An 11,348-nucleotide genomic window follows, 5' to 3' on the forward strand; every position below is an offset into this window, starting at 1 on the left:
GAGTGGAGGGGCTCCCTCCTCCTGCCCTCTACTCCAGGGAATACCATCTCCCTAAAAAACCAGGGGAAAAAGTTTTCCCATCAACTCTGGGGCAGAGACAAAGGGAGGCCTGGCTTGGAGTGGAAAAGCCAGGAATCCCCGTCTATCCCCCCGACCCTCCCCTCTCCTTGTCCTCTTAGCAGCCTGGGTCAGCTGTGACTCACCCAGGATACAGAATCCTGACGTATCTAGGAGGTCGTTCTGGTTTTGACAGCCCAAACTAGCTCCAGGGCAGGGGGACCGACTCCAAGCCTGCCTCTGACCTTGGCCCGCCCCCTTGCAGTTCTCCAGGCATGGAGAAAGCTGGGGAGATTCCAGCTCTTGACTCTATTTGGTCCCGGACCCCTGGGACTTCCTCCCAGCACCCTCCACCGTAGATGTTCCCAGGTATCTCTGGCTCTGGGGATACTCAGACAGCGCCAGGGCATGGGAGCAATGGGGCCGGGGCCTGAGCAAGCCTGTCCCTGGCCTGATCAGCATCTGGGCCCAGGCCAGGCCTCACACCCAGTACTGGCCGTTCTTGAGAGCAGGGTTGGGTGTCCGGCAGAACTGCAGCAGCTCTGGGTTAGGCTGGCCCCCCGGTGGGGGTCCCTGGCTGGGCACCGCTGTAAGCGGGATGGCTTGGCCCGGCTCTACCTTGCGGAAGGTCTCGGTGTCGCCAGCTAGGCCATTGCGGGGCTTGGCAGTCAGGACCTGGACATCGTGCTTGCCTGTCTTGTTGCGTTTGCGGAGGTAGAAGAGCAGGGGCAGAATGAGTGCCAGGAGCAGGAGGACCAGGCACACGGGAATGATGACACTGAACATGTTGGCCTCCAGGAAGCCCAGGAAGCCCCCACTGGCCACGGTGGGCACGGGGCTGGAGGTGAATGGGCCTGGCTCCCCCGTGGGGGTGCTGCTCTCTGGTTTCCTTGCTTCTGTCTGAGCAGGCTCGGGGAGACTGAGCAGGGCCACGCTGTAGGGTCGGGCCTCATCATAAGGCTCAGTGTCAAAGTCCAGCGAGGCCACGGCAGGGGGGACACCCTGTGCCCAGAGCTCCAGAGTGAGACTGTCGCCCGTGGGGCCGGGGGACCGACCCTCTGGACTGCCTACCTCCAGCCCCAGCCTTCCATCCTCAAGGTCCTGCTGGGTGAATTGCTCCACAAGCTGGCTGTCCCTGGGCTCCGTCCTGGCCCGGGGCACGCGGACCACGCGGCCATGCCGGGGTCCCGCCAGGAGCCGGAAACGGGGCACACTACCCGTGCGGTTGGCCAGCTCGCCGGCATCTAGGACAGTGGAGTCCAGGCGCAGGGTGGCCCCCTGGGGCCACGGCCCACCCGCTCCCACGCGCAGCAGAGCCCTGACGGTGACGTTCACTGTGGCTGACGCGTTGGCACCTCGGGCCAGTGCCAGGATGCTGAAGTGGTCACGAGAGGAGGAGAAGTTGGTGAAGGTGAAGACCACCTCCCCCTGGTCTACCTGGAGCTGGCTGAAGGTGGCGGCGGGCTGCCCGGCCACTAGGAGCTGCCCGAACCGGGGCCCCCCCATGAGGTGGTAGGCAGCGTCCGGCTCGTCCCGGTCTGACACCACCCGCAGCTGCTGCCGGCTCAGTGAGGAGCGCCCCAGGGCCTGTGGCACCTCTAGGGGCGCACGCAGCTGCACCTCGATGGCCGACGGCAAGACATCCACGGCCAGGGACACGGGCACGGGAGGGCTGGCCCCGTCGGATGCGCTCAGCTGCAAGATACCAGCCACGCTACTCCCGTTGGCCACGAAGGCCAGCCGCCCGGCGTCCACGTCGGCCTGCGTGAAGCGGGTCACGGGCCCTGGGCCGGCCCCTGCCAGGCTCAGGAAGCCGTTGAGGGGGGCACGCTGCACCTCGTACTCGATCTCCCCAGGCGCCGAGTCTGGGTCCACCACACTGAGCTGGGCCCGCGAGACAGGCGCGCGGGAGCCCCGGGTGAGCCGGAGTGGCACGGACGCCTGTGGCCGAGGTGGCCGCTCATTCACGTCCCGCACGGTGATGGCGAAGGCCTCTGAGGTTTGGGGTCCCGCCACGGAGGCCCCCGCTGGCCCCTGGAGGTGGGCACGGAATCGGAAGCCATCCTGCTGAGTGCCCCCGCCGCCGTGGGCATAGGCCAGCTGCCCTGCAGCCAGCTCGGACTGTAGGAAGTGGGGCCGGCCGGCGTGGAGGGGCTCCTCGGACACCAACAGCTGGCCCCGGGTGGGGAACTGTGTGATTTGGAAGAGTACGTCATGCTCTGGGCGCTGGGGTGACGGAATGCTGGCCAGGAGGTTGGAGGCATCTAGGGAGGCCGTGGTGATCTCGGCCCGCTGGCCTTCGGGGACCCAGAGACCTGGGGGTGGGATGTAGGCTATGAAGGTCCTGTCCACTGAAGATAGGCCTCAGAGCCTCAGACTAGGACCTCCACGACAAGGTTGTGCCTTTTCCCTCAGACCAAGTCCCCCGGGGTGGGGTTCAGGGTCCCCTGGAGGATGAGGATCACGTCTCCTCTCTGACCTCGAAGTGTCCCCATCTTCTCACCCTCCCTTAACTTCCCAGGTCCTGGGGACTGACATGGGCGCTGTTGACCCCGGCCTTGTGTCCCCTCGTCTCTGGACCCGCCCAGTGTCCCCCCAACTGTGCCAGCCCATCATGCGGTTCACCTTGGTTCCTCCAGAGGCGGCTGGGGCGCCGGGGACAGGCAGCCTCGAAAGACACAGCCACAACAAGAGTGGTAGCCACATCGGGGGCAGGGGGTGACGACAGCTGGAGCTGCAGGGCATCGTGGACCTCCCAGAAGGGCTCAGGAGGCATCGCGTGCTCATATAGAACATTCCCAGCATACACCTGTGGGGGCACCCCGTTTTGGGATGAGAGGCGGGTTGAGCCCGCGGTGCGCGGGAGCCCCTTCCAGGCTCCTTGACGAGCCCTCCGTGCCCAGCTTCACTCTCGACTCTCCTGGCTCTCCCCGGCCCACGGCTGTAACCTGTGCTCTCCCTCACTAGTGGGTCACATGGGCAGTCATGTGGCAGTGAGGAGACTGGGCTCCAGGGCCCAGTCTGGGCTCTGCCACCTCAGGCAAATCACCTCACGCCTCTGAGCCCCCAGGGAAAGCAGTATTCTATCGCTTCTGCCGACAGCTGGTCCTTCCACTTCCGCCCTGGGTCCCCGCCCCTCTTCCCCACTGAAGACACCAGTTTACCATCTTCCTTCTTTCTCCTATGGCAACAATTTCCCCCCAAAAGGGAACATTCCCATCATTACTCAACCATGTTATTCTCTCTTCCACGCCCATTTTTTTTCCTTTTAGAGATGTATTTATTTAGTTTTTGAGAGAGCAAGAGCCTGTGCGCATGCAGGGGAGAGGGGCAGAGAGAGAAACTCCAGCAAGCTCTGTGCTGAGCACAGAGCCCAATGCAGGGCTCGATCCCACGACCCTGAGATCACGACCCTGAGATCGCAACCTGAGCCGAAACTGACTCAGATGCTTAACCGACCGCGCCCTCCAGGCACCCCCTTTCTTCCCTCTTAAAGAGAAGACTCATGACTTCACTTTTTCCACCAAATTTGTCACCCCTCTCCCCCATTTTGCTCTCCATTAGCAAAACTCCAAAAAGAATAGTCTATAATCTCCTGCATGCTGTCCTGAGTGCAGTCTACCCAGGCTTTTCCTCCTGTTCTCACCCAAGGGTGCCCACGGCGTCTGCATTGTTAGATCCAACGGTGGGTTCACGGGCCTCGTGTTACTCACCTGCTTGGCAGCATTGGACATAATTATGCATTGCTTCCTCTACCATCCGCTGGCTTCCAGCGTGTCCCACTCTCTTGTTTTCCTCCTGCCTCGTTAATTGCTCCTTCACAGACTCCGTGCTCCCCCCTCTTCTCTCCAACGCCTATAGCTTGGCCTTTAGAGTCTTCTCTATCTACAGGCACATCCCACGTGTCCTCCTAGGTCAGCTCTGCAGATGACCCCTTACTTCTGTCTCCATCCCAGACTGCTCTCTGCCGAACTCCAGACTCACATTTCCACTTGCTTTCTGGCAGCTCGGTGTGGATGTCTAAGGGCCGGCTCAAAGGTGGCCTGCAGCAGACCCACTCCTGACCTGCGCGCCTCTGCTAGTCCTCCCGCTTCACATGATGGCAGCTCTGTTCTTGCAGTGGCTCAGGCCCAAACCCCTGGAGTCATCCCTGACTCCTCCCTCTTTCCCATGCCATCACTTCTGGCCTGGATTATTGCCATAGCCTCCTGTGTCCCAGCTTTGGCCCCTGATCCCTCCCCTACAGTTGTTCTTAACATCGAAGCCAGAGTGAGACTTTTAAAATGTAAGTAAGGTTACTGTCCTTCTTGCTCAGATAGTACAGTGTCTCCTCCTTTGACCACAAAGATCCCACTCTGACCCCTTAGCCCTGTGACCTCGCCTCCTACCCACTGCCATCACACCTGCTGTTCTCCAGGGCTGTTTGCCTGGTAAACACCCGGGGATATTCCTCACTTCCATGAAGAAGTATGCTCCCTCCCCCTGCTAATCCAAATGTGTCCCCTTGGCTTATCTATTTCCTCTTCTCAGAAAAACAGGGCTTGCGCAATACCGAGATGCAACCCAGGGTCCCAGCGTGGGGGAGACTCTAGGACTGCAGGGTAGTGATGACCTGGAGAGCAGTGCCCCATCTAACAGGGGAGCCACCCATACGCTAAAGGGGGATCACCTCGGTTCTAAAGGGGGAGCAGAGCCTGGGTGAAAGGGGTGGCTACTCCTCAGCTGATTGCTGTAGGAGGGAACAGAGCCTTTTAAAAAACTGGAAATCACAGGCACCTGTGGCTTAGATGGTTAAGCGTCTGCCTTTAGCTCAGGTCATGATCCCAGGGTCCTGGGATCAAGCCCCATGTTGGGCTCCCCGATCAGTAGGGAGTCTGCTTCACCCTCTGCCCCTCCCCCCTACTTGCACTCACTCTTTCAAATGAATAAATAAAAAATTAAAAAAAAAAAAAAGAAACTGGAAATCAGGCTTGTGTGTGTGTGTGTGTGTGTGTGTGTGTGTATTTGTGAAATCCCCTAAAGGTTATATGTTGACCATTAATTTAAAAATATTAAATGCCTTGTGCAGACCAAATGAAACACATCTGTGGGCCAGACGCGGCCCGCAGGGACCATGAGCTGCAACCTCTGGCCCGGGCTGAAGGGTGGCAGGAAGCGGAGACCCCCCAGGAGTGGGGTGGGAGGATGGATGCCTGCGGGAACTTCTGTGGATAGGAGGTGTCTGATTGGGGGTGAGGCAAATCACAGGCAAGATGGGGAGGGGTCTCTGAGCTCTGGGAGCAAGCGGTGTCCTCTGGTGAGAGAAATTTTGGACTAGCAGTCAGATTTTGGTTTTGCCTCTTACTAGCTGTGTGCTCTGAATAGTCACCTGATCTCCGTAAGCCTCAGTTTCCTTGTCTGCAAAACGGGACACCTGATCCCTGCCCCACCCAACTCAGTATTGCAGGACAATGGTGCTGTCAAGACATGACCCAGTCCTGCCCTGCCCCTGTCCCAAAGCCAGGACAAAGTCTCTGCCACGAAGCCTCTTCCTAGCTTCCCAGGGTGGCACTGCCATCCTGGCCCCCTGGTGGCCATTCACATTCATCCCACGTATTGCAGGGGTGTGGGGAAAGCACTGTGGGTTGGGGCGGGACCCAGAAGGTCTGGCCCTCTTCCCTCCCCCTTCCTGGGCATCTGATGACAGTGGCTCCCAGGGACTCAGGGTGTCCAGCTGCTGTAGCCGCCAGCCTGCTGAATCTCTTAGTGTGGGAAGGAGACCTGGGCAGAAGCCAGGACTTCATGAGAACAGAAAACCTGGGCCCGGGGGATGCCGACGTGAGACCTTTTGCCGTGTACCCCTTGTTAGGGCCACCTCTTTCGCTGATGCCTGAAAGCTCCCCACCTGCTCTACCTTTGGAGAGAGCCAAGGCTGCCAGGCACTCACAGTAAGTACCTCCTGCACTTGGAAGGGGTGTTGATTTTAGCGATGGCTGCCTGTCCCCCGCCCCCCGCCCCCCGCCCTGGCACAGTTGGCACAGAGAGCCCTGTGCCCCCAGCAACCTAGCAGTATACCTCTTCTCATGGCTAAGAGTTCTAGTGTTTAACCGGTGGCCTCTGGCGTGCTCTGGACAGCTAGGCCCGGAAGAGAGATGGCAGCTTCACTCCCACTTCAACCTCTTCGGCTGCCTTCTGTCCACTCATCTGCTCCCAGGATCCGCTCAACTTCTTGCTGGCTTCTGACCTGAGCCCCGGGTTCACATCTCTCACAAGCCCAACAGCTGCCTTCGTGTCAAACTCCACCCCTGAACCAAGTACGGCCCCTTGCTAGCCATGGGAGTATTCTAGTGTCCCTGACTCAGAGCACCCTCTCCAGCTCCTAAGGTCCAACTGCAGCTTCTGGAAGCCATGCCCCAGGACCCTATCCCTGCTCTGGGCCGGGATCTCTTGCATCCTCTGCCTACCGGACTGGTGGCTCCCGGAGGGCAAGGCAGGCACAGCCTGGGCCGTGGTGTGGCCAGGGAGTGTCTGCTACCCACGATGTGGGAGCGGTGCCCACGTCCACCACGTCCACAGGCAGAACGGGTCACCCGGGGCTGAATGGAGTCTACGTGGTGGCTATGGAGAGCTGGGCCCTTACCTCGGCTTGAGTGAAGCTCACCAGGGCCTCCCCAGTGCTGCCCTGCTGGGCACGGAACAGCCGGCCCAGCCGGGGGCCCTGCAGCACACGGTAGATCAGGTGCCGGGGGTCGGTGCCTGTGCTGGAGCTGGCTCTCAGGCTCTGGCTGCTGAGCGGCTGGACTGACCCTGTGAGAGGCAGAGGGGTCTGTTGGCCTTGGACCAGGAGCCAGGGCGAGGTCTGCGACTGCTGGTGAAGCAGCATGACCCTGGCGTGTCACCTGGCCTTCAAGGCATGCTGTGCTCTGCAGACCCACCTGGGCATACGGTCAGCGTCCGGCTGCCCTCCAGGGAGAGAAGCAGCTGCTTCTGGGCCGTCACGCGGAAGAAGTGTCCGGGGGAAGTGTGCTCCCCATCGGAGAGGCTGAAGCGAAAGCCGCCGTCCAGGGCGCCTGTGGATGGGGGTGGAGTTGGGTCTCGCTGGCCCATGGTGGCTCCCCATCCTCAGGGCACCACACCTCTGAGTACCCACCTCTGTGTGAGAACAGCACGAGCCCGCCGTCTAGCTGGGCCTGGGTGAAGCTGTGGACCTCGGTGCCTGGCGCCGCCCGCAGCACCACCCGCCCATTGCTGGGCTGCTCGATGGTGTAGACCAGGTCCTCCGGTCCTGAGTCGCTGTCTGTGCCCCTAAGAGCCTCCGGAGGGAAGGGCACCATGGCCCCCTCCCACATCTGGGGACACAGGCCTGTGAAGTTTCTGTCCCCACCACGCTCTCCCACCTTGCTCCTCCCTGGCCCCGAGGCCATCACCATCACACTGCAGGTCAGGCCGGGGCCAGGCTGGGCTCCCCCTCACAAAGGGCCCTCCACCCCATTCACCTTCCCCTGTCACCCCAGGGCCCAGGCTCCCTTCTCTCTGCCCTAATCCTGCTTGTTCTCAGGGCCAGCCCATGTCCCCGACCTCAGGAAGCCCCTAGCTCTTAACCCTCACAAGTTCTCTCCCTTTAGAGAACCCCCCCACCCAGCCCTGACTGCCTATGCCGCTATCATTAAATGACTCTGTCTCACTGGCAGGGCAGGGGTCTCCCTTTAGACCCTCCATAGTGAGTCTGGGCATGGGCTGGGCATGCTCCGGGAATGGTGAGTTTGCCTCTCCCGGATGCTTATGAATGGGCTCCCCCTCCGGGTGAGGGAGGGCATGGGAGGCACAGAGGCTGGAGAGGCTGAGAGTTGGCCCCTGTCCCTTGGCACGGAAACAACATTGCCATGAGAGCTCAGGTGTTTTCAGTGTAGTCCCGAGGCCCAACCAGGTGGGGGAGGGGTGTGGGCAGCCCCTCCCCACGCTCAGAGCGAAGAGCAGCCCCCCTCGGCCTCCCGCCTGTCAGCAGGGTAGGATCCCATTTCTGGGATCCTGTTACGTGACTCTGGCTGGGTTAGCAGCTTGGGCAGCCTCGGGGAGGGGCTCCCATACGGGGAAAACCAAGCCCTCTGTGATTCCAGGGTACCTCCTCCCAGCCCCAGGCTACCCCCAGGTCTAGCTCTGGAGGGGGGACCACCGCGTGGAGCGCCGGGCTCCTGGCACAAACACGGTGGACAGCATCACCTGCTGGCCAAGATGCCACACAGCGCCACCTGCCTATGGTTCCAGGGCAGCCCTTAGTCCGTACGCCCCCTGCTCTGCTGGCCTCCCCACCGCTGCACCGCTCTCTCAGGTACATCCTCTACCATCGAAGGTGTCCAGTGCCTCATATCACAGACAGCCCAAGTCAGCTCTCTTCTGAATCCTTCCATGGCTCCTGTTGATCCTAGAAGCTGGCATCAAGGCCCTGCCCATCCATTATCTTGTGTGATCTTGGTCAAGCCATGCCCTTTCTGTTCCACCAGTAACTACCTCTGTGACCGTGCAGAAATGTTGTGCCCTGCCTGGGCCTCAGCTTTGACCTCTGCTGAGTGAGGGTACTGCTGTTCTGCGGGATGTAAGGGGCAGGAGCTCGGGAAGCCAAGGTGTGGCCGTCACCTGCTGTGGGTGCAAGTGAGGAGTTTAACCACTCTCCACCTGGAGTCCACCTTTAAGGGCTTGAAAGAACTTTCTTCAAGAGTTCTGGTCCTGAGCCAGAGAAAAAGTCTCCTGCTGAGGGCGAGTCCAGGGAACAGCAGGGCCAAGGATGGCCATTCACAAGGCTGCCTACTGCACTTATAAGTGTTCAATAACAAAGTCTCATACCTGTGTCCTATTTTCAGTGCAATAACTCTTCTCTCTTCCCAACAACCTAGTGAGGCATGTGGCATGGTCCCCGTTTCAGAGAAGGAAACTCAGAGGCTCAGCAAAGGGAAGCTATGTGCTGGGCCTCTCTTTGGGAAGAGAGGTAGGAGGTGACCCCAGGCTGCTCTCACCTTCAGACCTGTGTTTGTGGTGAGGATGGGGGGTTGGTCATTGACGGGCAGGATGGTGACGGTGAAGGCCACAGGTTGGCTCTGGCGGTCCATCTCTGAGGCATTAGCCACCAGGATGAAGCTGTCTGTCAGCGTCTCACTCCCATCGTGCACATAGCGGATCAGCTGCTGTTCCACCTGCAGGCAGGCCCAAGGCTGAAGGTCAGGCCCCAGCAGGCCCGAGAGCTGCGTGAGTCTCAAGCCCAGCACCTTTCTTGCTCTGCCTTTGGGTTGTGGGGTGGGGAGCCTGACTCCTTCAGAGCTTCAGTTCCTGCAGGTGGAAATGGGGACAGCCATTTCTCCCAGAGTGAAGGACCGAAGGAGTCAGGGAGATGGGACAGTCATTTCCAGATGCCCAGAGAGGAGGGAGTGACGACAGGGATCTAAAGCAGAGGCCTTCCCTCCGTGGGAACGCCCTGCCTCCTCTCAGTGGTGGGCCCAGACGGGGAGTGCCCACGACACCCACCCCCCACCCCGTCGCCGCCCTGCGCCCAGAGCCGGGCTGCACACCCAGGGCCTCCCTGGAGCTGTACCTCTTTCCAGGAGAAAGCGCTGAGGGTCCCGTCTCGGGGACCGTCCTCTCTCCGCAGGGCCCCGTGCTGGGGTGGCTCTTGCACCTGCAGCTCCAGGCCTGGCAGCGCGGGGAAGTAAGGCCCGGTGACGCGGAGCAGTGGAGGGGCCAGCGTGCGGGCCCCGCCCTCAGGGACGCTGAAGTTCTGTGTCTGCAGGGGGATGGCAGCAGGCAGCACCTCCAGCTCCACGCGGACACCCTCCAGGGGTGCACCCAGGCCTGAGGCCACATCCAGGGAGAAGGCGTCCCTCCATGCCTCCGGGTGGGAGTGCAGGTACAGGACCCTGCCGGCATCCACCGCCTCCTGAGAGAAGCTCTGCACCGGGTCCAAGCTGGGTGGCCCTGCCGCCGAGGCGCCGTGGGACAGCATCACCAGGTAGCCGGCCCGCGGGGGCGTCTTCACCGAAAACACAATGTCCGCGGGTGCCACTGCCTCCTGGGCTGCCTGGTTAATGGGGGGTCACAGAGGGAAGCTGTCGTGGTCCCTAGGCGGTCAGAACAGGCTCGGTCTCCCGGGGAGGGCCGCAAGACACCACCGCTTGCTTAGACGCACAGACCGCACTCAGGCTCACACAGACACCACCCAGACATGCAGCTGGTCGGGGGCGGGGGGCTGCACGCTCGCGCCGTCCCCACCCCCAGTCACACGCCCCCAAACTCAGTGACACGGACGTGCAATATCAGCACACACTGACGTGTGGACACAAGACACACACGCACATCTCACACATAACACGCCCGCACACGCACATACACAGAGGCAGCCCCTGCCCCCGCTATTGCTACTCTTCACCACCAGATGGCGCGCCATCCTCCTGAGAGGCACGGGCGCCACACACTACAGGCATTATCGGGCCAGAAAACCCAGGTCCTGCCCAAGGGCCACTGGGGGCTCCCTCACCTGATGGGCCAGCTACAGAAGGCTACACGTCACCCCCAACTCACACTCCTGATCCGGTGCCTTTGCCTGGAATACTGTCTGTATTCCAGAATTCTGTTCTCTCTGCCCGGAATACTGTCCCCTCATTCCCTGCTGCTGAAACCCCAGACTCTTCAAAGCCTGGCTCAAATGCTGCCTCCTTCATGGCAAAGCCTTTCTGATGCCAGACATGTTTAGTCACAGTCTGCCCCCAAATCCAGACAGCCGGAAACCGCTCAGAAGGGCTCAGAAATCGGCAGTGTGGCAGAGAAGGCAAGGACTGGCCTGAGGTCACACAGTGGGTCACTAGGCCTGCTGGAAGGCCTGTGGTTGCTCTGTGAAGTTCCTGGATGGTCAGCAGCTCTCTCCAGGTCCTGAGGCCTGGTCTGGGGTCTGGAAAAAGAGCTGAGGACACAGGAGCCTGGAGATCAAACAAGTGTGTCTCCAAGGCCTCCAGTCCTCAAACTCTGTACCCATGAAAATCCCCCAGGGAACTTATTATTAGAAGGCAGATTCTCGGGCTCCACTTCAGAGATTCCACGGTCTGGGTGGGGCCCAGGAATCTGCACGGTCAGCCCAGCATGTGCGTGTGTGCACCTGACATGTGGAGGCACACATAACTCACGGGCAGACACACAAACTCCCCCAGAAACTCTCAGCCATGCCCCCGTGCACGTGTACAGGTGCATACCCAAGGCGCGGACATACACCCGACCTGGGAGTCACCTCGGGCTCATCCCCGAACATCCAAGCACACCTGGCATGAGGGCTC

General features: G+C 60.7%; 2 protein-coding genes across 3 annotated transcripts in view; one reads left to right on the forward strand and one right to left on the reverse strand.

Annotated features, from left to right (window-relative positions):
- Positions 1-11,348, forward strand: part of SNX33 (sorting nexin 33) — a 68,671-nt gene that overhangs the window by 31,456 nt on the left and 25,867 nt on the right. The window contains exon 4 of one of the 2 annotated variants that reach the window (XM_073877394.1): positions 5,906-5,968. The exons of the other annotated variant lie outside the window; for it this stretch is intronic. Coding sequence (XP_073733495.1) covers positions 5,906-5,923 — 18 coding nt within the window. The 3' untranslated portion in view covers positions 5,924-5,968. Of the gene's footprint in view, positions 1-5,905; positions 5,969-11,348 lie in introns of those variants that run through there. 2 annotated transcript variants of the gene reach the window in all.
- CSPG4 (chondroitin sulfate proteoglycan 4) overlaps positions 464-11,348 on the reverse strand; it is a 34,440-nt gene continuing 23,555 nt past the window's right edge. The window contains exons 4-10 of the mRNA XM_025884242.2: positions 9,620-10,102; positions 9,048-9,224; positions 7,187-7,385; positions 6,972-7,106; positions 6,677-6,843; positions 2,683-2,866; positions 464-2,372 (exon numbers count right to left, since the gene is read on the reverse strand). Coding sequence (XP_025740027.1) covers positions 538-2,372; positions 2,683-2,866; positions 6,677-6,843; positions 6,972-7,106; positions 7,187-7,385; positions 9,048-9,224; positions 9,620-10,102 — 3,180 coding nt within the window. The 3' untranslated portion in view covers positions 464-537. The remainder of the gene's footprint in view (positions 2,373-2,682; positions 2,867-6,676; positions 6,844-6,971; positions 7,107-7,186; positions 7,386-9,047; positions 9,225-9,619; positions 10,103-11,348) is intronic.

This window comes from Callorhinus ursinus, unplaced genomic scaffold (genome assembly GCF_003265705.2).
Source record: "Callorhinus ursinus isolate GAN/ISIS: 27379988/994484 unplaced genomic scaffold, GSC_fseal_2.0 scaffold25, whole genome shotgun sequence".
NCBI lineage: Eukaryota > Metazoa > Chordata > Mammalia > Carnivora > Otariidae > Callorhinus > Callorhinus ursinus.